The sequence below is a fragment of the Paramacrobiotus metropolitanus genome, unplaced genomic scaffold (assembly GCF_019649055.1).
Source record: "Paramacrobiotus metropolitanus isolate TYO unplaced genomic scaffold, Prichtersi_v1.0 Parri_scaffold0000104, whole genome shotgun sequence".
Lineage (NCBI taxonomy): Eukaryota > Metazoa > Tardigrada > Eutardigrada > Parachela > Macrobiotidae > Paramacrobiotus > Paramacrobiotus metropolitanus.
In genome coordinates, this window is record NW_026570324.1 from 595,707 (window position 1) to 621,463 (window position 25,757).

At 45.0% G+C, this 25,757-nt stretch overlaps 2 protein-coding genes across 4 annotated transcripts; both read left to right on the forward strand.

The window, feature by feature from the left end:
* Positions 1–6,003: 6,003 nt before the first annotated feature.
* On the forward strand, positions 6,004–11,375 carry LOC129597394 (PR domain zinc finger protein 10-like). 2 transcript variants are annotated; one of them, XM_055494912.1, is made up of 6 exons: positions 6,004–6,258; positions 6,443–6,592; positions 7,937–8,160; positions 8,285–8,714; positions 9,202–9,408; positions 9,891–11,375. In XM_055494912.1, exons 1-6 carry the CDS (start codon positions 6,219–6,221, stop codon positions 10,991–10,993), a joined length of 2,154 nt encoding a protein of 717 aa, XP_055350887.1. In that variant the 5' UTR covers positions 6,004–6,218; the 3' UTR covers positions 10,994–11,375. The 2 variants fall into 2 exon arrangements, with proteins under 2 accessions (XP_055350887.1, XP_055350888.1); XM_055494913.1 differs by lacking the exon at positions 6,443–6,592.
* A 4,302-nt stretch (positions 11,376–15,677) lies between these two features.
* Positions 15,678–25,723, forward strand: LOC129597395 (zinc finger protein 436-like). 2 transcript variants are annotated; one of them, XM_055494914.1, is made up of 11 exons: positions 15,678–15,914; positions 19,002–19,310; positions 19,372–19,777; positions 20,470–20,556; positions 20,707–21,913; positions 22,198–22,338; positions 22,857–23,079; positions 23,582–24,029; positions 24,281–24,481; positions 24,787–25,100; positions 25,163–25,723. In XM_055494914.1, the coding sequence occupies exons 7-11, from the start codon at positions 23,023–23,025 to the stop codon at positions 25,721–25,723; spliced, it is 1,581 nt and encodes a 526-aa protein (XP_055350889.1). In that variant the 5' UTR covers positions 15,678–15,914; positions 19,002–19,310; positions 19,372–19,777; positions 20,470–20,556; positions 20,707–21,913; positions 22,198–22,338; positions 22,857–23,022. The 2 variants fall into 2 exon arrangements, with proteins under 2 accessions (XP_055350889.1, XP_055350890.1); XM_055494915.1 differs by lacking the exon at positions 15,678–15,914 and adding an exon at positions 16,385–16,909 and having other exon boundaries at positions 19,372–19,728.
* The last annotated feature ends 34 nt before the right edge of the window (positions 25,724–25,757 follow it).

Sequence of the window (25,757 nt, forward strand, 5' to 3'; positions counted from 1 at the left end):
CATTGACGGAGAGATCAGTACGATAGGAATAATTACCGTAATAATCTATCCTACCGACCTAACTCCACGACAGAGAATGAGCTGGTATCTCAATGTGGCATAGCTAAGTCTAAAAAATAATCTTTTTAATTTCAACCCCGTACAAGCAAATGCAAAATGCCGTAACAGTTACCGTAACAGTTTGCCTGTGCTTTCCGAGTCGGACAGTGTGCCCAGTAACACAATACGAGTATTATCGCGATTCCTCATTAGACCTGACTCACCTGAGGCCCGTCAATGCAATCGCGCCCGGAAGAAGCCTTTTGATTGTGGTTGCCGGTATGTGGCCGTGCTGACCATGCGGTCCACAAGGCCTTTGGCGCCTTATCTCCAACGGCCGTATTATGTCAAACAGTATCGGTACGGAGTATAAGTTGTCATAATCCACGGAACTTTCAGTTAACCGCGTGCATGCGTACGTCAGTACGTACGCAGTACGGTACTACAACCAAGACTCCAGAATGCGCACAGTATCACCAGTTTCTTTGGAACTACGGTGCGCATACGTTGTTGTAGCTTGTGCACTCCTTAGTTTCAAGAATTGTTTTGATTTCAGATCCGATGCTAATCTGTCCAGTAGACTTTCCAAAGGGCGGGCCTCTTTTTCCGGAACCGACTTTTCTGCCGATCCTCGCAATTCCCAGCTCTCCTTTAAAAGTAATTAATACCACCGTTTATTACGTTCAACGCGACTGCGACGGGTTTAACTAATTTCAAAGATTCAGCTGCGTACGCTGATTTGGTTACGCACTGGGACTACGCAGTATTCGGAGTCGAAGAGTATTCTGCACAGCTATGCCTCCTCCGACGCGCTGCGTACCCTTGGATTTAATTTGTACGTTTTATGTTAAATTATGTAGAATATTCGGTTAACAGGTACTTTCTATTTAGCATATTCCCCTCCGTGAAGCTCCGGTAAAACTAATTAAACATAATTATTAAGACGTACGCCCTATATCACTGAACTTGAACGTTGAATAATTGTTACTATGTTTTATGTACAGTACTGTGCTTTTCAGAGACACATTTATTCGCTTAAAGCCAAAGGGCAACGCAATGGAATTCTTACGCAATGGTTTTGTTCAGATGTTCAGAAAAGGTTGAATTTTAAGTTTTCAAAAATAATTTACCGGCTAATTTAAGGAAGTGACCATTAGCTAAAATCAAAGAGGTTTAGAACCTATGTAAAATTTTCGAAATCCAGTACCCGGCGTATGTATGGTACCCCATGTTTTTCCAGTCTATGTGCTTGAGAATGCGTAGTCGAACCAGGCGATGGGTACAATTATAAGCAATTCAACCTGGAAGATTTTCTACCGTATGCTTTCTGTACCTAGGTCCATGAGACATCTCCATTGGTGTCCGATCCGGATTCTGCTTCCCCCACACGAACTCACGTGGCATTTGTTACAACGAAAACGATTCTGCCGGGTGATGAACTGAAGGTGGCCTACTCCCTGGTTTATTTTCAAAGTCTCGGCTGCCGTCGTTGGTCGCAGGTGCAAAAGGCAGGCGATAATGTAACGGCAGCCAGCCATATTGGTACGTACCAATACTAATCATATACTAATCATAATCAAGATCCTTCCTCTACGTGGGAAAACCATGTGGCACCAGACCTTTCAACCAGTGTACTGTGCCGTACAACAACGCCCACCATTAACAATTCGCCGATCTTTAATATGGTCTACTTGATGCAAAATCATCGTGAACCGGAGTTTAAATCGACCCAGGCCGGTGCACCGTTTCCAGAAAACAAGCACAATCATAGCGGTCGGGTGTCCACCAACTCGGGTATGCGAAGGGTTTCTATTCTGAACAGAATTGCGGGTGACCAATCATAAAATATTTTGTTACCTAAAGATTTCGTAATAGATACGTATCTCTATATGTCTGATTACTCTGTATATCCAGTGCTTACAAACTCCGTTGACCGGCCGGTTTGGTCACCTTTCATTAATTACCATTTCGCTCTGCCATATAATTATGTGATTATATTTCAGTTAGGGTGATTTTTCGAAGCGAATCTACGTGCTCTTCCTCGCGAGCCGGTTTCTTAAACCGCACATGCATATGGCCACTAGAGATGGGCATCGGATAAGAATATCCGATTTTGTCCTATCCGAATCCGAATTTCGGATAGAATAAAAGATAATTATACGAAATGTTATAAGAATAAGAATAATTTGCCGTAGCACTCGGATAGGGTCGGATAAATGACAGCGTGTCCCAACTTTATACCAATAAAATCATTTAAATTGTTAATTTTGCGCATTTTCACATTGTTTTTAAAATTCGGATAGGATTAGGATAAAAAAATGTTACCCGATGCCAGTCTCGAACAGCCACGTCTTGCGGTTTAGCAGCCGTACGGTAACTAGTTCCCCTTTGAAATTGAGACCTACCTATTGTATCTCGCAGGTGCAAATGCGCGAAAGCGCAGAAAGTTATCCATCCCCATCCGTCCGGATCCTTGCCGTCCGATGAAGATCCTGCTGAGAATTTGTCAGGCGATATAGCGGCTGTTAACGCGCATGGGATAGATGCTGCCGAAACGGCAGCCGGTTCGGTTGAACCGGAAGTTAATAGCGATGAAGTGGTTTTCGATGACATGGGAAACGATAACACAGGTGAGAGACGGTTTTTTTCGCTGTGAATGAGTTCGAATCTGCGATCTGTTATATTAGACGAAGAAATTGCGGAACCCAACGCGCTGGTCGCGCCAGATGACAGTTCCGGCGAAGCCTCCGATGGAGCGATACTGAAAATGAACAGGTTAAAATCACGAGCCCACCTCGAGCTGCGGAAAACTGGAGCATGTTTGGTGTGCGGCGAACATGCCCGTCCATCTGGACTCGATGCACACCGACGAGGACATCCGAGCTGTGGATGATGCGTGTTTCTTCTGTCATCGGAAGTTCGCAAATCGCTCCTCATTTCGCACTCATTTTAGACGGGTAAGCACATAAACAGATTGCAACTTTTGTTGCTCAAAATTAGATTTTGGAAAGGCTAACTTTTGCAGGTCCATTCCGCAGCAGCGGCTTGGCCCGATGAAGCCAGTCAAGCTGTGGCTGTGGAATTCATGCGTCAAACAGGGTTCCTAAATTACCGTTGCACCAAATGCTGCAAAACGTTACCCAGTAAAACGCTCCTGGATGTGCACAGTTTTATGCATGGTAACTCTGCTGATACTGTCACTGATCAGCATGAAGAACAGTGTTCAGAATGCCCTTTTGTGACGGCAAGTTTCGCCGAACTGGTCAAACACACATCGGAGCACGCTGTGTCGTTCCGGACAGAAGGACATTTCTGTCTTCTGTGCGGTGCCGCGTTAGGAAACTGGGCCCGTCACCACATGGAAAGCCACCACCGGAAGCGTTGAAACTGATCATGGAAGGATGGCAGTTCCAGTGTCCGGAGTGTCGGCAGAAATTCGGACAGAATTCCCATCTCAACACCCATGTGTGGATACAGCACAAACTACTGTGCCAAGATAATCCGTACAGTCAGACTGCTTAGCTGTCATGTCGTGGAGCACAAGGTTAACGGGGGATATCCTTGTCCGGCATGTGATAAGATCTTGCCCAGTTATGCACGAGTCAATGTTCATTATCAGGCGTGCCGTGAAACGCTGCGCTCGAAGGCGCGCAGTATGCGCCAGATAAATTGTTGTGGTGAAGACAAGCTGGACGCGCATATGGCGACGTTGGACAGTAGTGCAAACCAAACAAATGGAGCGACGAGGAGCAGAACACTGCGTCATGCATCGACAAACAACACTTTAACAAAGGGTATATGATCGTGGCTTGCGTTTGGGAAAGAGGAGGAAAAATGCCAGCGAGAGTGAGCATGAAGTCTCTGCGTCACGATGTATGCCGATCAATGAAGCTGGAAGAAGCACATGCGCCGGGTGCGTACCGGCAGCGCCAAAGAGAAGTTAACCAGAGATCACGCGGACAAGGTAGCGGCCGGTCTTCCCGCCAATACGGTCAGCCGTCAAGCAGCAGTCAATAATTCTTGGCGGGCGTGCGATTAGTTCTGCGAAATCTTTGTACTAATTTTCTGTTTGACATAGAAAATGACTGGATTTTTTGCGCTACAGAGTATATGTAATGAGGTGGTTCTGAAAAATGCCTCCGGATTTGCCTAGATTGAGGAATTTGATGATATGCAGTAATAACTGGTAGCAACGCGCAATGCTGGGAGTGATGCTTCGTGTCGCCCCAAAAATCTATGATTGCAAATTCGCAGGTACAGTGTCGGATAAAGGTCATTACTCAGTTTAAGAGGGTTTATGGAACTATTGATTCGCTTCACAAGAGCGCGCCGCAGCAGTGTGCACGAAACAAGTGCAGCGACGGGAAGCACAACGTGTCGATTTAAGACCGGAAACGACTGCAGTTTCTGTATCCCGCGTCGACCTTTTTAATGTCGTTTTAAACCGTTCTTACGTGTACAGATATTTAGGAAACTGCGTCTAGAAAACCTGAACTACATTTTAAATTATTATTGTTCTGTGTGACGTAACCGCAGTGTCTTTTGTATGCACTGAAAAAAGTACATTACGTATCTGTTTTAGGTGCAGAAGAAAACGTTCTTGCAAATTTGCATTACGGTATACTTAAAAATCTCGTTGAAAAATTTGTCAATGGTGAGAACCAACACTGAAAATAAAAGCCTACATCGCACGCCCGAAATCAGTTACATGCATGTACCCAAGAACTTACTGTACTATAGCTAGAATGACTGGGAACGGACTCCGCAACAGTCGACTACGTCATCACTGTCGCATACAGAAAGCGCTGCTGTGCTAATCCTTACCATCGTCCCACAGACTGTGTAGTCTCGTTTAGAAGATATTCTGAAGTTTCTTTCTCATAAAAGGCTCTCTGAGATTTTATTAGATCATATTAAATATTAAAATCCCAATTTCGGGGGGTGGAAATAGAAATCTGCTGAGAAAACTGACAAAAACCGTAAAAAACGCGCATCTGTCACCATGGCAGCCGCCCTCCTGTGTATGCGAGAGTGATAACGTCAAACGGTTGGTTACCAGTCCTTCTCACACTATAATAAGTACTTGATGTACCACCAGGCAAATTAAAATGCCGCGCAACCAGACGTTTCTATGTTTGAGCCCCGGGCTGACCACCGGCTGTCTGCTGTCGTCCGTCCGTCATGATTTGTGTTTATCAGTTCAAGTTGATATCTTACCTGCTTGTAATTTGGCTTTTATAGCAGTACATAAACCAAGTATCAAAGATTGTGAGATAGGATATAGGTGAAAGAACAACGGCTTCGACTTGTATGGGAAAAGAAAGAAAGAGTCTGCAAATGTAAAATTAATGTACTTACTTAATACATGTGCACAGTGTATAGGTAATCGACCCCGTGCAATATCTATATGACTGCAACAAACTGCCGGTACCCGAGCCGTAAGTATGTAACTGCACATTCTTATATAAGGGACTAAATCTGCGGCCTGCCCCTGCTATGTATGTGATGGCCACTCATCACGTTAATGTAGCAGCATAGTAGTTATAAGAGGAAACGAAAAACAAACTTAAAGCAGAAACATTAATTTTCATCTATGTTTTCCAAGTCGCCGGAAGAGCTTTTTCGACCCTGATTGGCCGGCAGACTACTGTGCTGCCCATACGATCCACAATGCCAATCGGGCCTTCTTCTCCCGGCCATTGCATACAGCTTATATCAAACACAGCCACAGGTACATGGTGCGAAATCCACGGAACTTTCCGAAAACAGCGTCTGTACGTACGCCGTACTTGTACGGTACTACCACCGCAACTCAAAGAGGAGGTACATACCCTGCCGGTTTTTATTCGTAGCTATCGTAGATTGTGCACATGCACTTTGGATCTGAATATTGGATTTTGAGTCTGACAATAATCTTTCTAGCCTTGCTGAAGTTCGGGACTGCTTTTCCGCCACCGACTGTTCCGACGATATCAGCTATGGTCCAGCTTTCCTTTAGCATGATGGATATTATTGCGCTCTCGGCCCGTATCGGCCGTGACTGTGGCGGATACGAAGAGTATCGAGTCTATCGACTATCGAGCGTGTACTAACTTAATTTAGTGTACTAACTTCATTGCGGACTGCATGGCACTGCGGGGACAGAACAAGAGCTTATCCTGACAGCACTTTCCACAGTCATGTTCGTTCCGCCGCGCTGTGACCCCTTGGAGCTAATTTGTAAGTTTGTAGAATTATACATGTATACGTAGTTATTACTTCGCTTATATATCTCTGGGAGGCTCTGCTGAGTGTCCCTGTTGCGTCCTTTATCGGGAATATGCATTGGTGTTTCACAGCTACCTACTCTGACGTTTTGATTGGCTTTTAATCGTCGTTTGCTTTATTTTGCTGCAATTTTTAGTTTGCGAGCTGTGTAAGAAATGGACGCATGTCCCATGCTTTTTGCATGCCAAACGCGTACGAGATGCTGCTGCAGTGCCGTATTCTGTCATTTCTGTGGCAAGCCTTCCCAACGTTTTGTACTTGGATGTGCCTCAACATGGCCAGTCTGGTGAGGTCACCAATAGAAAAACTACAGATAAATTACGAATTACAATTGCACAGTGAGTTTCGCTTAAGGCCATGGCTAGTTTGGCTTTATTCAGATGAAGAAGGTCGGTTTTTTAAGTTTCTTGAAATCGTATTTTCTTTTTTGATACTTTGTTATATCCAGTTTAAATTGAGAAAAATTCACAACTTAAAACCGGAAAGATTGGCTTTAAACACACAGTTTAAAATGTGAACTGAATAAATCACGCTAAAAAATTAACTAGTCTTCAGGCAACCACACAGAATTTTAGATAGACCACCCAGAAAATCGTAAACGTAGTCCTCCTGCACCTTGTTAGAGCTTTTTTTGAAAAAATTTTGTAAACTTCACAAACTTAAAAAAACACATTTAGGGTTTCGATTTTCGTAAATAACTTGAGTTAAAACATTTTTTTTCAAAATCGCTCTCGCAATTATACTTCTAAGGCATTTCCACACCCAATGCATCAAGTTTAAAAATTATGTTAGATCGCCTGAATTAGGAGTTAGTTTTCAAACTTTATCTGGTGCAATTTGAACGGTAGCCTTCAAAAGTTCATGCAAGTTTATATCACTCATGGGCATGTTGACTGTTTCAGCCCACCACACATATCAAACCATAGTGACTATCCAGACAGCCATTGCCCGCTTCTTACCACACTTGAGTGTGATCAAAATCTATTGTCTTTCGGTGTTTGCTTTGATTCCGCTGACCAGTGCTGTGTTATGGCTGGCAGTAGAACAAAAGATGCGTAGCCCGATTCTGTGCTCTCCATTGATTTCATCGCAGGTGCGCTAACTTGCATATGCGTTCGTAATGGTGAGCCGGGCCAGTCACTGCTAGCATCGTTACTCAGTTAAGGCAGCTAACTTAAAAAATTTATATTTCATAACCCTGGATTTTTATCACTTCAATGTTTTTACCATCGGATAGAGCAGTCTTCAATCTGTAAAGCGCCTTACTTCTGCAAAATGGCCTGTTATGAATAAAGCCGAACTAGCCATGGCCTTAAATGGTACAAATACCTTTAATAAATTTTTTTAAATATAAAATAAGAGGGAAAGATTGATCATTCGAAAGGAAAATTTTAGAGGTTACCTGTTGGAACCGTTTCTTAATTTGAAAAAATAAGCAACTGAGAATTATAGGTGTATGTCCAAGGATCTTGCAACGAAGAAAAACAAAACTTAATAATGTATTCGATAAAATACGTGGGAAATGTGATTAATTACGCTAGAACCTAGATATAAAGTTATATAATAATATAAATCCAAAACATATCGTGGTTTGAGAGACTCAGAAGAGCACACCACGCCGTTTTATTAGGCAAAGCGGTTTTCGCCAAGGAAACCATTCCGCGTATGACAGTTTTCGGTCCATTAATCGGTGAACTCAGTACAAGTAAATCGGCGGATGTGGCGTTTGCCTGCGGAAAGCCAACGACAAAACGACTGCATTATTTCCAGCTGGAATCGGATAAGACTTCCAACTGGATGAAATTTGTTAGATTTGCAGCAACTCCAGAGGAGCAAAATTTGGCTGCATTCGAAGTACGTAGCAAATATACAGATAGTTTACAGATCAAGTACTCGTACAGTATGATACTTGGTTTTGATTGTACGTGGTCTTTGATTTTAACCAGAGTAGTTTGTCTCGGTATGCACTCCACTGTAGGTTAAAGAAACATCTCCATTGCTATCCGATCCGGATGCTATTTCCCCCACACGAACTCATGTGTTATTTGTTTCAACGAAAGCGATTTTGCCGGGCGATGAACTGAAGGTGGCGTACTCGCTAATTTATTGCCAAGATATCGGCTGTCCTGTGCGGTTGAACGCTCAACAAGCAGGCGACAACGTAATAGCAGCCAGTCATATTGGTGGTGATGACCACGAGGATCCGTCTTCCACGTGGAAAATCCTTGTTAGGACGAGAACCCACCTTCGGCCCATTATCGTACCGAGAGATGGTTCGGGACGACCCGTTAATACAGTCCGGTTGATGCATAATCATAATGAACCGCACTCCGAATCTACCGAGAATGGTGCGTCCCTAAAAGATAAGGAAAATCACAGCACTCGAGCTTCCGATTCCACGATTTCAGGTGTGTGGCCTATGAAGGAAGCACTTAAATTTTTAAAAAAACCATTACTTGCTCAGTTGTAAGTACTAGAAACATACATCGAGAATTGACAATTAAAATTACCGCTATGTAGGATCTGTTGACCGGCCGGTTTGGCCATGACATTACATCATCTCATACTGTTTCGTTCTACCAAATACGTCGTAACACTTTCAGCGGGTCGCAGTTTCCGAAGCGAAGCGGCAAACTTGCAATAGAGCTCCAACTAGCGAGGTGGCTCCACGAGCTGTTTAACGATGTATGTGGCCCACTGCATATCTGACGGGCTCTATGATCCGGTGAAAATTTCATCTTCGCCTCGGTAAAATAGTTAGCGTGGAGTTAGTTAGGCTCGGTGAAATAACCACCTCGTACGGTTTAGCGGCCGTCACCGTCGCCGTCACTTTAGCCCCTTACCGTAGCTAGCTTCGCTTCGAAACTAGTGAGACCGACTCTTTGTTTATTCTAGATGCACGTGCGCAAAAGCGCAGAAAGCTATCCATCCCTGTGCGCAAGGTCTTGCCGCCAGACAAAGATTCCGCCGTCAATTTGCCGGGCGATATAGCGGTTGTTAATGCGCAGGAGATAGCCGCTGTCGTAACGCCAGTCGTCTCAGTTGAACCGGAAGCTAATACCGGTGTTGTGGGTAGCGATGATGCGGGGACTGACAAAACAGGTGAACATGAAACGACAGAAGTAATTCCATTTTGAATAAGTTCCTGTTTTGCAAGACGTTAAGCAACGTTTTACAAGACGTTTTACAAGACGTTTACAAGACACCTTGTAGTTGTAGGTAAATGATTTGTATACGCTTGTCAGAGAGGCATCCTCTCTTAATAATAATTATGGTCGTTTGGTGTCGGCTTCTAGACCGTTCGTTTGAATTCTCGCTTAAAAATTTGCGCGGGAACGTGTATTATAAATTAAAACTCTATTTAATTATAATTATTTTATACAGCCTTAAGCTTTACGGCCAAAGAAAGCGCAGTTGTTTACTTTACTGCATGCGCCAGTTTCCGAATAATCATGTACATCACGCATGTTCAGCGTTTATGCGGTGTAAACTGCGAACGTTCAAAGGTCACGGATTCTAGGTTTATTGCTGGCAGTTAGATAGCTTTTATCTGAGTCGGTCATCTCAGTTATCGGGTGTTGCAGGCGGAGACATGCCGGTGTTGCCGGACGGTAGTTGTCGATTGACGCCGTCGATTGAACCTGTCGAGGATGAAGGTGCAGTAAACGCGGCAGATGCACCGATAGAGAAAATGAACCGACTAAAATCGATAGCCCCACTTCAATTGCGGAAAAGAGGAATATGTCCGGTTTGCGGGAAGCGAGTGTTGAATATGGCCTACCATTTGGGGAAGATGCACACCGACAAGGATATCCAAAAGCATCCGGCCGCGATGCAGCGCACCACGAAGACCTGGAAGCACAAGCGTCCGGATTGTGGAGAGCGGTTCAGCACTCAGCGGACGTTGGAGTTCCACACTGAGGTTCAACGTAAAAGCTTGCAGTGCTGGTACTGCGCTAGGGTGTTCGGGACTTTCAGTCTGCTTAACAGTCATGTCGTGGACCACAGAGTTAACGGGAAATACCCATGTCCGGTGTGCGCTAAGAGCCTGTCCACCTATCCGCTTCTCAACATCCATTATCTGATGCACCATGACCCCACGCGCTTGATGGCGTGCAGCATATGTCAGACTGCTTGTTGCGGAAAGGACAAACTTGACGAACATATGGTGACGTGCCACAACAATGCGGACCCATCGGGTGAAACGACGATGACTCCAAGGAGCAAAACAGTGCGCCGTGGACGGCCACCTGGCTCTAAATCACGCGTGTGTGATGTTTGTTTGAAGCAGTTCAACAATTATCAAGCCCTTTGGCTCCATCGACGCACCGTGCACTTGGGGAAGAAGCTGAAATTGTCGCCGGCGAAAGTGCCTATGCAGTGCAGTCAGTGCGACAAGATGTATGCCAGTAAATACACTTTGTTAACACACATGCGCAGGAAGCATATCGGCGATCTTCAGGAAAAGAACAGAAACGAATGTACGGAAAGAATAGCGGCCGGTCTGCCGGCCAGTCCGCACCCCAGACATATCAGGCCGCGCCTTCGAACAGCCTTTGAGGATTTCCAGTATGAATGCGAAGAATGCCATCTGCGGTTTTTGTGGCAGATTTCCCTGAAGACACACGACACAATCCGGCATCCAGAGAGGGCTTCGGCATCCGAGCGGCAGACATTAATTCCGTGAGGCTTAGCTATCGGTTCTGATTCAGTTCGGTACCTGTTTTAGACCGGAAACGACTGCAGTTTCAGTATTTCAGAAATCAGTACTCTCGATTCAATTTATTTTTCCAGCTGTACGTCACTGCAAGTGGGCATCCGTACAAGCATTTTAAACGCCGTTTAGTCTGCTAACGTACTGTTTACCTGACGCGGTAGTTTCTAGTGAACGGAGCCTAAGCCATGTGAAATCTAAAATTCCCTAATAGAAACCGGCAGCGTTCTCGCTGAGTCTCGTTGGTAGTACCGTATTGCGTTCGTACGCACGCTGTTAATTGACAGTTCCGTGGATTTTCTATCACGTAACCTATGTAGAATGTATCGGCTGTGTTTGATGTAAGCTGTATACAACGGCCGCTGGAGAGAAGGCGCGAATGACGATGGGGGCCATATATAGGGCAGCGCACCAGTCCACCGGCCAACCACGTGCGACAGAGCTCTTCCGGCGACCGGGAAGCACACATGAAAACAATTCACTGTCTTCGATGCAACGTGTGTTCTTGTTTTCGTTTCTTGTTGTAACTACTCTGCTATTGAATGCTAGGCAAAGCATTACCGTCAACCGCTGCTCAGCCCAGGATTTGAACAGAGAAGAGTCTGGGTTGTGCGGTATTTCATTTTTTTGGTGATACTGAATATTATTACTGAAACTCGGTTCCGGTGTCCACTTAGTGTCGGTTCGTTACTCCTTACCGTTGACAATTTTTTAATGTGATGTATGTACATTGTAAATCTATATAAGTAACGTAAGTAACGAAATATTAAGTGATTTATATGATCAGTGATTTATATAAGTGATTTTTTCAGGTAAGGAAAACTTGCACAAACTATTCTTTCTGTATACACAACACACTCTTTCAACGGTCTTAAAAAGCACAGCACTTATGACACAGGTGGTCGAACATTATTTACCCGTACAGATAACATTATTTTGACCTAGCTCTGCCGACACTGGCACTTTTAGTACCCCTTGAAATTTGCACTAACATGCATTTGCACTAAATGCCGTTGATGTTGTAGTATAAGTTACTCAGTAATCTGTAAACGTAAGAGCGGTTAATAGGCCAAACCGGAAAAGTTCGACGGATGCCGAGAGCGTGACCAACCTTCTCGCGGGGAGGCGGTTAGAGCACACAAAAAAGATCCACAGGCAGCATACGCTGCCTTCTCGCTCAGACATATGGCTGAGCCGTTGCACAGATCCACGTAAGGCAGATAGTTTTTACGCGTCAGCCAACGACGTTGGGTTACGGTGCCTTACGTCGCGAACGGACGTAAATCAACCCGTAACGCCAACTTCTACCCGAACGTCGAACTAGACGGAACTTGTTTTGTGAAATCTAAAATTCGCTATTGGTAGCTGTCGTACGTAGATAAGCACATGCACTTGGGTCTGAATTTTGGATTTTGTATCTGACACTGACTGTAATCTTGCTAGCAGTTCTGGGCTACTTCTCCGGACCCGATTATTTCGCCATTTTATCTCCAGTACAGATGGGATTTAACGTACGTGGCGGAGCTGAAGCCATAGTACATGCAACCAGACAGTTTTTGGAATCCGACCCTGAATCGACAAAAGCGCTATTGAAAATCGATTTCAGGAATGCGTTCAACACCGTTTCCAGGGAAGCCGTGCTGAAAGTCGTGGACACACACTTCCCGGAATACAGTGCATTCGTTCTGTCAGCATATGGATATTATTCGTCCCTCTTCGTGGGAGAACACATATTGTCATCGGAATCCGGTGTGCAGCAGGGAGATCCTTTGGGCCCATTACTGTTTTGTCTCGTTCTACACCTCCTAGTCCGAGCGTTATCCACCGAGCTCAACGCCTGGTTTCTTGACGACGGAACTTTAGGCGGATCTCCTGCGAATGTGCTTGACTGCTTTGCCCGAGTCATTGCGGATGCACACTCCATTGGTCTTGACATCAATATTAGCAAGTGTGAGTTATTTGTTTCAGGTGGGACTCAAAGTATGCAGCAAGAAGTGCTTAATAATTTTGCTGCCCGACATCCACAGCTGCGCATTGTGTCCAGTTCTACTCTTACACTGCTCGGGGCCCCCGTGCTGGACGACGCGATTGGCTCATCGCTTACCGAAAAGGCAGCTACACTGGTCAGCGTATGTGAAAGGTTGCAAATTCTGCCGCGTCACCATGCACTGTATCTCCTCAAACATTGCCTTGGCGCGCCGAAAGTCGTTTACATGCTGAGATGCTGCAACGCCTGGAGGTACCCGCTGAAGTTATATGAAATAGACGAGATGCTGCGCTCCTGTTTCCAAACGCTGTGCAACGTACGTACTAGTCACGACGACTACCCTTGCTGGCGACAGGCTAGTCTTCCCGTTAGCAGAGGCGGCATCGGCATACGTCGGTCGGAGGAATTAGCACTCCCAGCCTATTTGGCTTCGATTCACTCCGTATCCGATTTAGTATCGAAAATGCTTCCAATTCGTGCGCCCGTCGTATTTACAGAAGCCCTCGAACTGTGGAAACAGAAGTCCAACCAACCGGAATTCCCAGAACCAAACTTCCGCAGACAACAGAAGGCCTGGGATATTCCTCTCTGTAATGTATCTTTATCCACGCTGCTAGATGTTTTCCGGGACGATAAAGTGAACAAAGCGCGGCTTCTCGCACAGTCTAAACCAGAAGCCGGCATTTGGCTAAATGCACTGCCTTCCTCTCACATTGGCAATCTCCTAGATGATGACACTTTAAAAATCTCCGTGGGCCTGAGATTGGGAATTGCTATATGCGAGCCTCACGAATGTATGAAGTGTCACAAGCATGTCGACAAATATGGGCATCATGGGTTGTCCTGTGCGTTTTCTGCTGGCAGACACCCACGTCACGGAGCACTGAACAGTATTGTCTGTCGATCTTGTGTCTCGGCTGGGATTCCGGCGAAGTTGGAGCCACGTGGCACGTCGCACACGTCCGAACGGCGGCCCGATGGCTGTACAACCTTCGCCTGGCAGAGAGGGATGTGTTTAGCTTGGGACGTTACTTGCGTGGACACTGTCGCGCCTTCACACGTTAACTCATCAGCAGCCAACGCAGGTGCGATTGCAATGGAGGCAGAAGAAAAAAGTCAAGATTCTATTTGTATTTGAGTGGCAGATACATTTTTGCGCCAATCGCCTTCGAAACAATGGGACCATGGGGACCGTCGGCCATTGCGATTATTAAAGAACTTGGCAAGCGACTGAAACAACACACAGGCGAAGCGCGCTCCCATGAGTTTTTACGTCAAAGATTATCGCTGGAGATACAGCGGGGAAATGCGGCATCAGTTATGGGGACGATGGAAGGAGCGGAAAAGTTTAATGAAATCTTAATGTTGTAAAAAACTTTTGCGATGTTTTAAAGTGTTTAATTGTACGTTATACCAAAGGTGAATAAAGATTATTTCGACGATATTCAGCTATGTTTCCAACTTCCTGTATTGTGCTTGATACTTAACTTGAGAGCACCGAGTACCGAGCGTATACTTAACTTGAAATACTTCGTTACCGTTAACGTTGTTGACTGGTACTGCGAGTGCGGAGAGAGACAAAATAAGAGTGTTTCCCGACAGCACTATCTTGGAACCCACAGCCATGACTGCTCTACCGCGCTGTGAAACCTTGGAGCTAATTTGTAAGTTTGTAGATTTATACATGTACTGTACTTATTATTTCGCTTATTCATCTCCGTGATGCTCTGCTAAAAAAATTCAAAAGTTCTTTGCTGCGTCCATATCTCGGATATTTACTTTGAAGTCTCGATTATCTATCTCGAACTATAATTATTATTATCTTTGGCTTTTTCTCTTTTCCCCGCAAAATTTGCAGAATGTCGGTCGATAATAGGACTGCTTGCACCTTCTTGTATTCAAACGTTTTGAAATAGTATCGTATCGTTCAAACCTGTTCAAATCGTATTTCCACGCACAACAATGGAACCGTCCAACCGCATGTTGCATGCACAAGCGATTTTACGTCAGTCTGTGTTATTTTACGCACACATCCCCATGTCGCAAAAAAATTGTCATAATACATGTATAATGCAAAAAAAGTTATAGGGTGCGCGAAAAAGCGTATACATATGAACGGTGGAGGCTGAACAACGTTATGAGCCAGCTAACCGAGGCCGGCAACGGCATTCTTAGTAGCAGTTCACTCGCTGTTTTTCGTAATGCACTGAAGCATGTTATCATTACTTGATTGCCTTCCTTTTCTTAATCCTTCTCTTGTATTAATGGGTTTTGCTCTAATTTCATTATGATGCCTGTTATTTAGCCAGGTTTAAATTCCCAGCTAGATTTCGATCCTAGCCTTTAATGGGTTACCTGCCTGCCGTATAATAAACAATAAACAATATGCGCACAAGCGGGAATACCAATTGCAACTCCCCTCATGCCTTTAAACACTCGTTCAAAAAGAACTGCTGTGCCGGCTTCTAGGCCGTTCGTTTGAACTTTGAACTCACGCTTAAAATTCGGCGCGCAGAGGCGCATTGCATTGTAAATTATTAAATATGTCAGGCCAAAAAAAATAAATAAAAAAAATCAGTTAATAATAAATAAATCGTATAGTTCGCCTACGTATAGTTTCTATGACATGTTTGTAATTGTTCCTCAACCACTGACTAACCTAACAAGTACGGAAAACTCGTAGGGCAGTACATTTTTTCTTCCTATAAAATTAATATTTTGATTAAATTAATCTTCCTTGATTGCTGCATCTGATTGGGCTTATAAATATTGCCCCTGAATGGCAAATTTCCCGCCGTTCAGTATGGAGGGTGGCTGCGGGACCTGAGTCTGGTAGACTGGGGTTCGCCAGAGGCTGTGTGGTGGCAGCTGTCCCGCAGACATCCAGCGACCACCAACGAAGACCCAGTAAGTTTCTCGCACGCTGTTTCGTTCTCATTGCTTCCTGGACACGGACTGCCGCTTTTTCTTTCATTTTATTCTCATGGCGACAAGCGGCCAGTCTCAGCTACGACGAAAGAAGGATGGTTCTTTGGACATGCGGTTCAAAGCCTCCAAGGACCACGTCGCCAGTCAAGATGGGCAGAACGCTCCCAAACAACCTCCACCTGTGACTTGCCTTCAGGAACTGCTAACGGGACCACGTGTGAAGATCTCTGCTAGGATTCCCAAAGCAGCCAAGCACCTTTGTACGGCGGAATTTTTGAAGAGAGTCCGTCGCTGTGTGCAGCAGAATGATGTGGCGTCCTGGTCCGCAGTGCTTAGTTTTTCTAGGTTCGCCCTGGCATTGCCCGAGTCGAAAGCTCTTCGGAAGGAATCTCTGAGCAGTATTGTCAAAAAGAATTTCCATGCGATGGAAGAGGGCAATACAGATACCGACCGCCCCAGTCGTCGTTCAACTCGCAAAGCGCCACAGGGAAACAAGGGAAAGAGAATGGATGACACAGAGCAGCTTCGTTAACGCGTGGCTCAGATGTTTCAAAATGGGCGGACTAAGGATATTGTGAAATTTCTTTCCTCCGAAGAAACCATAGCGGAGATGAATGATGAAACCGTAGCTGCATTAAGAGATAAGCATCCCCAGCGGTCGATCGATGAGATTTTTCCCACTCTTGCCCCAGTGCCACCAGCAGTACCGCGTGTTTCTCCTACTGAGTTACTGGACGCCGTTTTTAATATGCCTGCTGGCTCTGCGGGAGGGTTCACGGGAATGAAGCCGCAGCACTTAAAAGACTTGTTGAATCGCCGGGACGATGTGGAAAGTGAGCTGTGTCTGGCGATGACGAGTCTAATGGACATTGTACTCAATGGCAAAGTTCCAACTGAAGTGCGACCATTTTTGTTTGGTGCTAATTTAATCCCTTTAAAAAAACCTACGGGAGGAATCCGCCCCATCGCAGTTGGTGAGGTGTTACGCAGAGTAGCTTCGAAAATTGTTAGCGCAAGGTGTCAGGAACAATTAGGTGCACTATTCCGCCCCATTCAACTGGGATATGGCACGAAAGGAGGCGCGGAGGCTGTTGTACATGCAGCGCGAACTTACTTGGAAACTGACCACGGAGGAACGCGTGTGATGGTCAAACTTGACTTCAAAAACGCCTTCAATATGATCAGTAGAAGCGCAGTGTTGGAAGCAGTGCAGTCGATCATACCAGTGTATCATCCCTACTTCGACCAGTCTTACGTACCCGTGTCCCATCTGGCCTGTCAGGATACCGTCATTGCTTCGGAAAGCGGCGTACAGCAGGGCGATCCAGGAGGACCGTTAGCATACTGCCTGGGGACATTTCCATTGCTACGCAAGTTAATAAGCCAGTTTAAAGCCGGCTTTTTGGATGACGTAACTCTGGCGGGACTGATTGAAGAAGTAATGGCAGATATCCGAACAATAGAGGAAGAAGGGAGAAAGATTGGCCTTATGCTAAACTACAGTAAATGTGAAGCTTTCTTCTTCGACGGAAATGAAGAAGAGCGAGCGGCCGCCAAGCATCGTTTGGTTTGGGAATGGCCAGATTTTGAGATTTTGGAGAGCGAAAACCTAACGCTATTGGGAGCACCTGTCAACGTGATCGCAGTGCCATCCTTTTTGAAAAATAAAATTCAACTGATAGAGAAACTAGTGAAAAGACTAAAACTGCTGCCATCCCAACAAGTTCTGTATCTGCTCCGAAACTGTCTCAGCGTGCCAAAATTAATGCATACCCTAACGCAGCAGCCAGTGCTACGAACATCCCTTGGTTCTGCGTTAATTCGACGACTTAATGCGGGGTGCGGTTACCTCCATTGTCAATGCCCATATCGATGACAAGAATTGGATACAGATGACTCTTCCGGTCGGCCGGGGAGGCCTGGGAATGCGGCGAGCAGAGGTGCTAGCTTTATCGGCGTTTATCGCCTCAGCGTCCTCGGTTTTGCCAGTGTGCCTGGAAATGCTCCCAGTCGACCGAATATCGGGTCTGGATCAGGCTACGGACAAGTGGGTTAGGACGTATCAGTGCGAATTGCCCTCCGAAAATTTAAGGAAATACCAGAAAAGCTGGGATTGGCCAGTCGTGGAACGTGCATACTCGCAGCTACGCCTACAAGCAATGGCCAGTGGTAAGCCGCAGGAAATGGCAGCACTATTAGCGGCGTCTGAGAAAGAATCTGCGGCATGGTTGCACGCGCTACCGGCAGCATGCTTGGGAACGGTGGTGAATGACGAACAAGTTCTAATTGCAATCGGATTACGATTTGGTTTGCCGGTAGTGGCACCGCATGAATGCGCAGGATGTGGCTTTCAGGTAACTCCCGATGGCCATCATGGATTATCCTGCCTGTACAGCAAAGGTCGATGGAGCCAACACACAGAACTGAACAATATACTGGAACGAGGATGCGTAGCAGCGGGCTTTCCCTGCGAGTTGGAGCCCGTAGGGTTATCCAGGGACAATGGAAAGCGTCCAGACGGATTGACCTTGGTGCCGGTTCGAGAGGGAAAGCAGCTGGTATGGGACGCCACCTTTGCGGGCACGTTAGCACAGTCGTACCTTAAACGGTCTGCAAAGGCAGCGGGCGCAGCGGCACACCAAGCAGAATGCCGGAAACGATACAATTATCGAGATCTGGGCGATCAGTTCTGGTTTTACCCTTTGCTGTAGAAACGCTCGGAGTGCTCGGCGAAGGAGCCAGAGAAATGGTCAGCTTTTTTGGTCGGAAAATCAAGGAGAGATCCGGAGAAGGCAGATCCACGGCGTTTTTAAAGCAGCGCATTAGCCTTGCAATTATTAAAGGCAATGCGGCCGCGGTTTTAGGAACTTTGCCGGGAAAGAATAAAGTTGTTGACAATTGTGATTTTGGTTGTTTCTTTAATTCTTGATTGTGCAGTAATGGCTGTAGTGGAATGATTGACTGTTATGTCGCAGTATAAATCGGTATTAAAGAATAAGCTCGTAAAAAATAAATAAATCAGTTAATCAAAAATAAATCAGTTAATTCGGTTATCTGGTGTTTCAGGCGGAGAAATGCCGGTTTTACCGATCGAAAGTTGCCGATCGACGCCAGCGATTGAACCTGTCGATGATAAACGGCCAGTCAACGCGGCAGATACAGTGATGGAGAGAATGAACCGTTTAAAAATCGAAAGCCCACCTTCGGTTGCGGACAAGTGGAGTTTGTCTGGTGTGCGGGAAACGAGCGCGGAATATGGCCGACCATCTGGAGACGATGCACACCGATGAGGATATTCAAGCTCTGGATGATGTATGCTTCTTCTGCCAAAGGAAGTTTGAAAGTCGGTCGCTGTTGCTTCAGCACCTCAGAATAGTAGGTACACGGACACCTGCATTTTTTATAGTTTCCGGTATGCTATGAACCGGTTTTGCAGGTTCATAACGAAACGTCTGTCGTGCCCGATAAAGCCAGTCAAGCGGCCGCTATGGATTTTATGTGCCAGACCGGATTTCTCAACTACCGTTGTTCCATATGTCCAGGCGTGTTTCCGAACGAAACGCTCCTGAATAAGCATAGCTTTGAGCATAATCCGGACCACCGGAATCAACATCAACGCAAATGCTCAGAATGCCCGTTTGCGGCGAGGAGTTTTGCCGACCTGCTCAAGCAATCGCAGCACGCTTTGTGGCACAGCAGCATGGCACACACGCAACAGCATCCGTGTCGGCCATCTGTGTCCGTGTCCGAAATTTTTTTATCATCATTGCCGGGACACAGCAAATTATTGATCGTGGGTATACCGTATGAACGCATAATCATTATAATCAACCTCCGCAATGGTACTGTCACGGTGTAAAGGGTAGAACCTGGTGCTGAAAGTAACTGGCGAAAAATTCAGTACTTTTTTTGCCGTCACACCTCGTTAACATTTCTCGAAAGACAAAAGAAATACAATGGGCAAAACGGCCATCAAGTTGTAAACGTGTGGCAGTGATTTACGGACGATCCTTAAAGGCTACAAACTTTTTACAGACAGAAAGCCATGGTAAAATTTTACGCTGATTCTGAATTCGGAATTTGTTTATCCAAATTCCAAAAACATCTGACTCGAGTAAAGTAGTAGAAATGTGGTTTGAATCGGGCATGTATACATAGAGACCAGGCAGGCAGCGCGGTAACGACAGTCTGTCTGCGCCCTACAATCGCACTCACTCCGACTGCTGCTATGACTTATATAAGGCTCACTCATATTCATAATTCGACTTATGCAAAAACCATAATTTCATATCAAATCGATAACGAGCATGGAGAGCATGAAAAACTAATAAGAGAATGTGCAATCCGTTTTGAAATACTCCAAGCGGTTGAGGCTGTAGGCCGTGCCACACGTTTGCGCTCTTAATTACAACTTGATGCCTTTGACGAAAACATGCCGAAAAGTACTGAATTTTTGTACAGCTTAACTTCAGCTACGAGTACTTTCAGCACCAGGTTCTACCCTTTACACCGTGGTAGTGTACTGTACTCGTAGCCTCTCGGTCGACGCCTCAGGGCGGCTGTCTTGGTTCAAAGCCAATTTTGTATCCTTCTCCGGATGGCAGTTTGGAGCTATTTGAGTGTGTGTTATAGTTTTACATTAATTTTGTGATTTGTTTTTCAATAAGTTATTATTATCATATTATGGAGTCAATAATTATTCGTCTTAGTTTCAGACTTTTGGTGTTCTTCATACTTCCCTCGTAGAATTTACTATTCTTGTGCTTTTTAGCAGCAGCTGGATTCGTAATTAAGTATTTTCGGATGACACCGCACGACTACGTACTGCGTAGGCCGTAGCTATCGGATCGCCTGTGTTTTTGGATCTGTTTCAGTGTTTAGAGATTTCAGACACCATGAAAATGTTCAAACCAACATAAGCGAAAACAACTGACGATTAAGATGATTTTACGACATTCGAGAACCTAGCAAATACAGAGACCGACAGAAAAAACTACAAACAAGCAGCCAGAATCCACAGGTGCCACACCAACGAGCTCGCTGGTTAAGGGCCAAACGCAGAGCGTTGTAAGGGCAAGCCCCCAGATTGCTTCGGGCGTAACAACAGAAAAATCCGACCGCAAACATCCGCGCTTCCTCCATCCGTATCCAGAGCCTGGGAGATCCACGTTCGTTCCACGATACCCCAACGACATGAACAATGAAATGAAACGATCCAACGCGCAGTGAGAGTTCCAGAAGTCAACAAGGCTCCACAGCACAGATCCACGTTCTTCGGGCGCATTTACCATAAAAGCAGGATTTAGGGGTTTACCGATTGCCGCGCTGACGAGATCACTGGTTAAAAGGGCCAAACGCGAAGCGTTATAAGGGCAAGCCCCCAGATCACTCGAAGCACAACATTCAGACGCCCCAGAATGTCCCCTCACAGCGCATGCAGTCGCTCCCGCAGCACAGGCTCCAGCGTCCTGACGACTCCATTAGATAGGCAAGAATGGGTTCCGACGTATGACTCGAGCAGTATGAAGGTAAGTAAGGAATAATGAGAGGAATAAAAGTCACGAAAAGATGCTGCGAGAACCGAAGGCAGTTCGTACACTGGAGAGTGTATCTGTAGTTCCTATGAACAACTTGTCCCTGCCAATCTGGTTCGAACCAGAAATGGCAGGGCTCACTATTTATCCACAAAAATTCCCAAGAAGAAATCGAAAAACACAAAAGGGTTACTCTAGACGAAGTTGTCTAGAGAAGACTTTAAAAGAACTCCTTATGGCGACCCGGCATATATCTACGTTAGAGATTTTGAATCTGATAAATTGTTCCGAAGCTTGGGACAACGGTTCGGAATTCGTTAAGTTGTTTTATTTGCATTGTAACCTGTCTTGACTCGATAAAATTCACATTGTCTGACGTTATCGACTGTCTGGAATTCTCATCAATGCATTCTTCGCAGCGCTGCGAACCCTTGGAGCAAATTTGTAAGGTTTTGTATATAATTATCAGCTGCTTTTAAGTTTTAACTGAAACCTCACTGTTGCAGTGTAGCTAGATATTTTCGATTCCCAAGTTTTTTTCTGAGATATATTGCAAATTTAAAATTGCTTGATTATTTTTGCAATTTGGTAATTTATTACGTACTAAAAAGCAATTTTTCGCAGTTGTGAATTACTTGGAGTTGTATTATGTAGTTGTTTTCTATCATAATACATTTATTATTTGCAAGCATAAGATATAAGATGTTTTACTTCGCTGCGTTTTTCAGTTTGCAAGCAGTGTCAGAAATGGACAGATCTTCCCTGTTTTCCCCATGCCAGACGCGTTCGAGACGCACCTGTGTTCCCGTATTCCGTGGCCAGTCTCCCGCAGATTTTGTATTTCGATGTACCTCAGCATGGCCAGGCTGGTGAGAATGGTTATTAGGCAGATTATTAATATATATCAGCGACAGGCAGATTATTAATATATTACTAATATTGTCTGTATTGATAGTTATTAATATTTGTTTTTAAATCGAAGTAGTGTAACCTCTAAGGCTCTAACCATAGGGTTTTTTTTGCGAATGCAAGTACCTAAAATTAAAAAAATCTGGCTTTTAAAACTTTAGAATTTGGTTTCTATTCGTTAGTCTAATATCATAAAAGCAAGATAGTAATAGAATAACGTTAGTATAAAACTTTTATGGCATACTACATTTATTTGTATACGGTTCGAAAATACCGTACAAAGAGCGAGTACATACATGACCTCCCAAAACGGATGAGATTCCAGTGATTATTTATATTCCAACGTTGGCGAATGACCGTGCAGAATAAAACTAATTGCAGTTGTATTTGGATACATACGGGGAAATTCGATACTGCACAGAAATTTCAGTGTAAACTAGAATTTGTTGCGTGCAAAACTTTAAAGTATTTTTTGCAGATAAAGCCGTTTACGCCAGAGAAACCATTCCGCCCCTGACAGTTTTCGGGCCATTAATCGGCGTGCTAAGTGCAAAGGAACCGGTGAATGCTGCATTTGCCTGCGGAAATGCATCCAACAGGGACTGCGTTATTTCCAGCTGGAGTCGGATCAGACGTCCAACTGGATGAAATTCGTCCGATTTGCAGAATCTCCGGCAAAGCAGAATTTAGCTGCATACGAAGTAAGAGTACAGCAAATATTCAGTTCAGTGTTCGGCATTTTGGCTTCTGGAAATTTTCGGCAATCACGAAATTAATTTTATAGTAACAGACAGTTTTTCCGGTGTGAATTTGAACTTCTACATGTTATTTTTACAGTTCATGTTGTAACGACAGTTTTCTCTAAATTTTGACTGAAGAGTTTACTTTGCTATTTTTTTGCGGAATACTTTACGCTTAACATTTTTGCGTTTGTCAGAAATCAAATATTACGTCTTAATTGAGATGATTCTCTATTTCATCGACTTCCCAGCTAAGTTAACAAAATATACTGAAGCTGTTTAAATATACAAAGAAATATATAAAGAATTATATATATATGTCCAGTGTTGTTTTGAAGATATTCAGTTCGTGTTCTGTAGAATGAATTTATTTGCCAAATCTTTTGGCTTCACATAGTCATGGCAAATTTTGGTCTGCTATTTGAAAACAAATGAAAGAAACTCCACAGCAGTGACTTTGTAGGTGCCAGAAGCGTCTTTACCGCTGTCAGCTCCGAATGCGGTCTCCCCTACGCAAACGCACGTGATATTCGTTACGACGAAACAAATTCCGCCGGGCGCGGAACTGAAGGTGGCCTACTCCCTGACTTATTCCCGAGCGATCGGTTGTCCCGTTTGGCAAAATGCTCCACAGACCGACTGGGAGATAGTGGATGATAATCATATCGCTCTCAGTGATAGTCCAGATTCTTCGTCCATTTTCTTCCTACTCGTGGGACCACACCTTCAGCCCAGTTTAGTGCAGTGCACTGCGACGGGCGCAAGTGACGAACCGCATCCGGATTCGGTGCGGAACGTTAAGAAACGACGTCGAAGACATGGTGACTATAGACCGCGGTCTGCATCTGTGGAGAACGGTGTTCTCGTCACAGATAAAGAGAACCATACCGGTCCGGCGTTCATGAACTCAGGTACGGGTTGGAAACAATTTTCTGCGGTTATGGAAGTGTTGTTTCTTGTCCTATACAGTATACAGTATCAATTTTTATACTGCTCCCCCACGATGCCCTTTTAGAAATAAAGGCTTCGCCGTAAGGACACATCGTGTTTCTCCATATGTAGATTTATATGATTTAGGTAGCGCTGTGTATGAGGTTCTGAACAGAACGGTTAGCATTTCATCGGATTTGTTATGTGACGGCAAGTTGTTGATATACCACAGATGTCAGTGCGCAAAAGCGCATAAAGCGATCTGACGAATCCATGGATATGCCCAATTTCTTGCCGCCTGATGATGATCCCGTTGAGAATTTGCCAGAGGATGCGCCAGGTGTTATTTGTGGACTGTCGGACGAACTTTCGGACGTTGCATTTGGACCGGAAGTTAGCTTGGAGTGTGGTTATGAGAGCAACCATGGAATAGGTACAGTACAATCAAACATTTTTACGTTTCGACTTTCGAATCACTCGGTATTTATAGTCCAAAATTATAGGAAGATTCTGTTGAGATTTTCTGGATTGTGGGAATACATACAGTAAATTCATTTGTTTCTGAGACTTCCGATTCTTAGCATCCGGCCAGTTCTAATAGACGCCCGCGTTTTTAGCCAAGCATTGAAACATTGAAATTATGCGGATATTCGTGCCGCGAGAATGTTCAGAAGTCTCATTTTACAATTCAGGGTTTTGCGATCACTTGGTTGATTATTTAATTGTTCCTGTTTACAGAGGAAGAAAAGTGCGAACTGAAAGCGCTAAGTGACAACTATGGAGCGAGCCAGGACACCGAAGCTGCATTACAACAATGTCCCGTTAATATGTCCGACACATTGATGGAGAGAATGGACAGTTTAAAATCCAAAGCCCATCTTGGATTGCACAAAACCGGAGTGTGTTTGGTCTGCGGCGAACGAGTGGAGAATCTGCCTGACCATCTGGATACGAAGCACACCGATGAAGACATTCAAGCTGTGGATGATGCATGTTTCATCTGTTACCGGAAGTTCAAAAACCGCTCGACAGTGAGCCACCATTTCAAGCTTGTAAGCACACTGGTGCGTCGCATTTTTCCTTGTTTAGTGTTCAGATCGAAGGACCCTTGCAGGTTCACCGCGCAGCGGCGATCGTGCCCGATGCAGCCAGTCAAGCGGCCGCTCTGGAATTTATGTGCCGAACGGGATTTTTAAATTACCGCTGCTCCGAATGCCGAGTCGTGTTTCCCAGTAAGAAGCTTCTGGATGTGCACAGCTTTGAGCATAATTCAGACCACACTAATCAGCAGCAGCGCCGCTGCTCCGAATGCCCGTTTCTGGCGACTAGTTTCGCCGCTCTCGTCGATCACACTTCGCAGCATGCTCTGCCGGCAAAACTCAAACATTATCCGTGCTTACTCTGCGGTGTCGCTGCACGGACCGGGGCACGCATATATATGTACAGAAACCATCCTGAAGCGATGAAGCTGATCACGGAAGCATGGGCGTTCCAGTGTCCGGAATGCCGGGAGAAATTCGCCGAGAATTTCGATCTGAACTCGCACGTGTGGGCGGCTCACAAAGGTTGGCAGTGTGTGTACTGCGGATACCGTGGACCCCGGGGGTGGTTGGCTTTCGACGAACACATCACAACGCATCAGATGGACAATTTTGTTTCCTTGCCTGGTTTGTGATAAATTCTTTGAAAAATATGACCAGCTGTGCATT

Coding starts and splice junctions, on each gene's coding strand:
- LOC129597394 (XM_055494912.1), top strand. CDS start 6,219: ATGTTCGTTCCGCCGCGCTGTGACCCCTTGGAGCTAATTT. Junction 6,593..7,936: donor GCCTCAACATGGCCAGTCTG/GTGAGGTCACCA, acceptor CCGTTTTATTAG/GCAAAGCGGTTTTCGCCAAG. Junction 8,161..8,284: donor AAAATTTGGCTGCATTCGAA/GTACGTAGCAAA, acceptor ACTCCACTGTAG/GTTAAAGAAACATCTCCATT.
- LOC129597395 (XM_055494914.1), top strand. CDS start 23,023: ATGAAATTCGTCCGATTTGCAGAATCTCCGGCAAAGCAGAATTTAGCT. Junction 24,030..24,280: donor TCCGGCGTTCATGAACTCAG/GTACGGGTTGGA, acceptor GATATACCACAG/ATGTCAGTGCGCAAAAGCGC. Junction 25,101..25,162: donor TGAGCCACCATTTCAAGCTT/GTAAGCACACTG, acceptor GGACCCTTGCAG/GTTCACCGCGCAGCGGCGAT.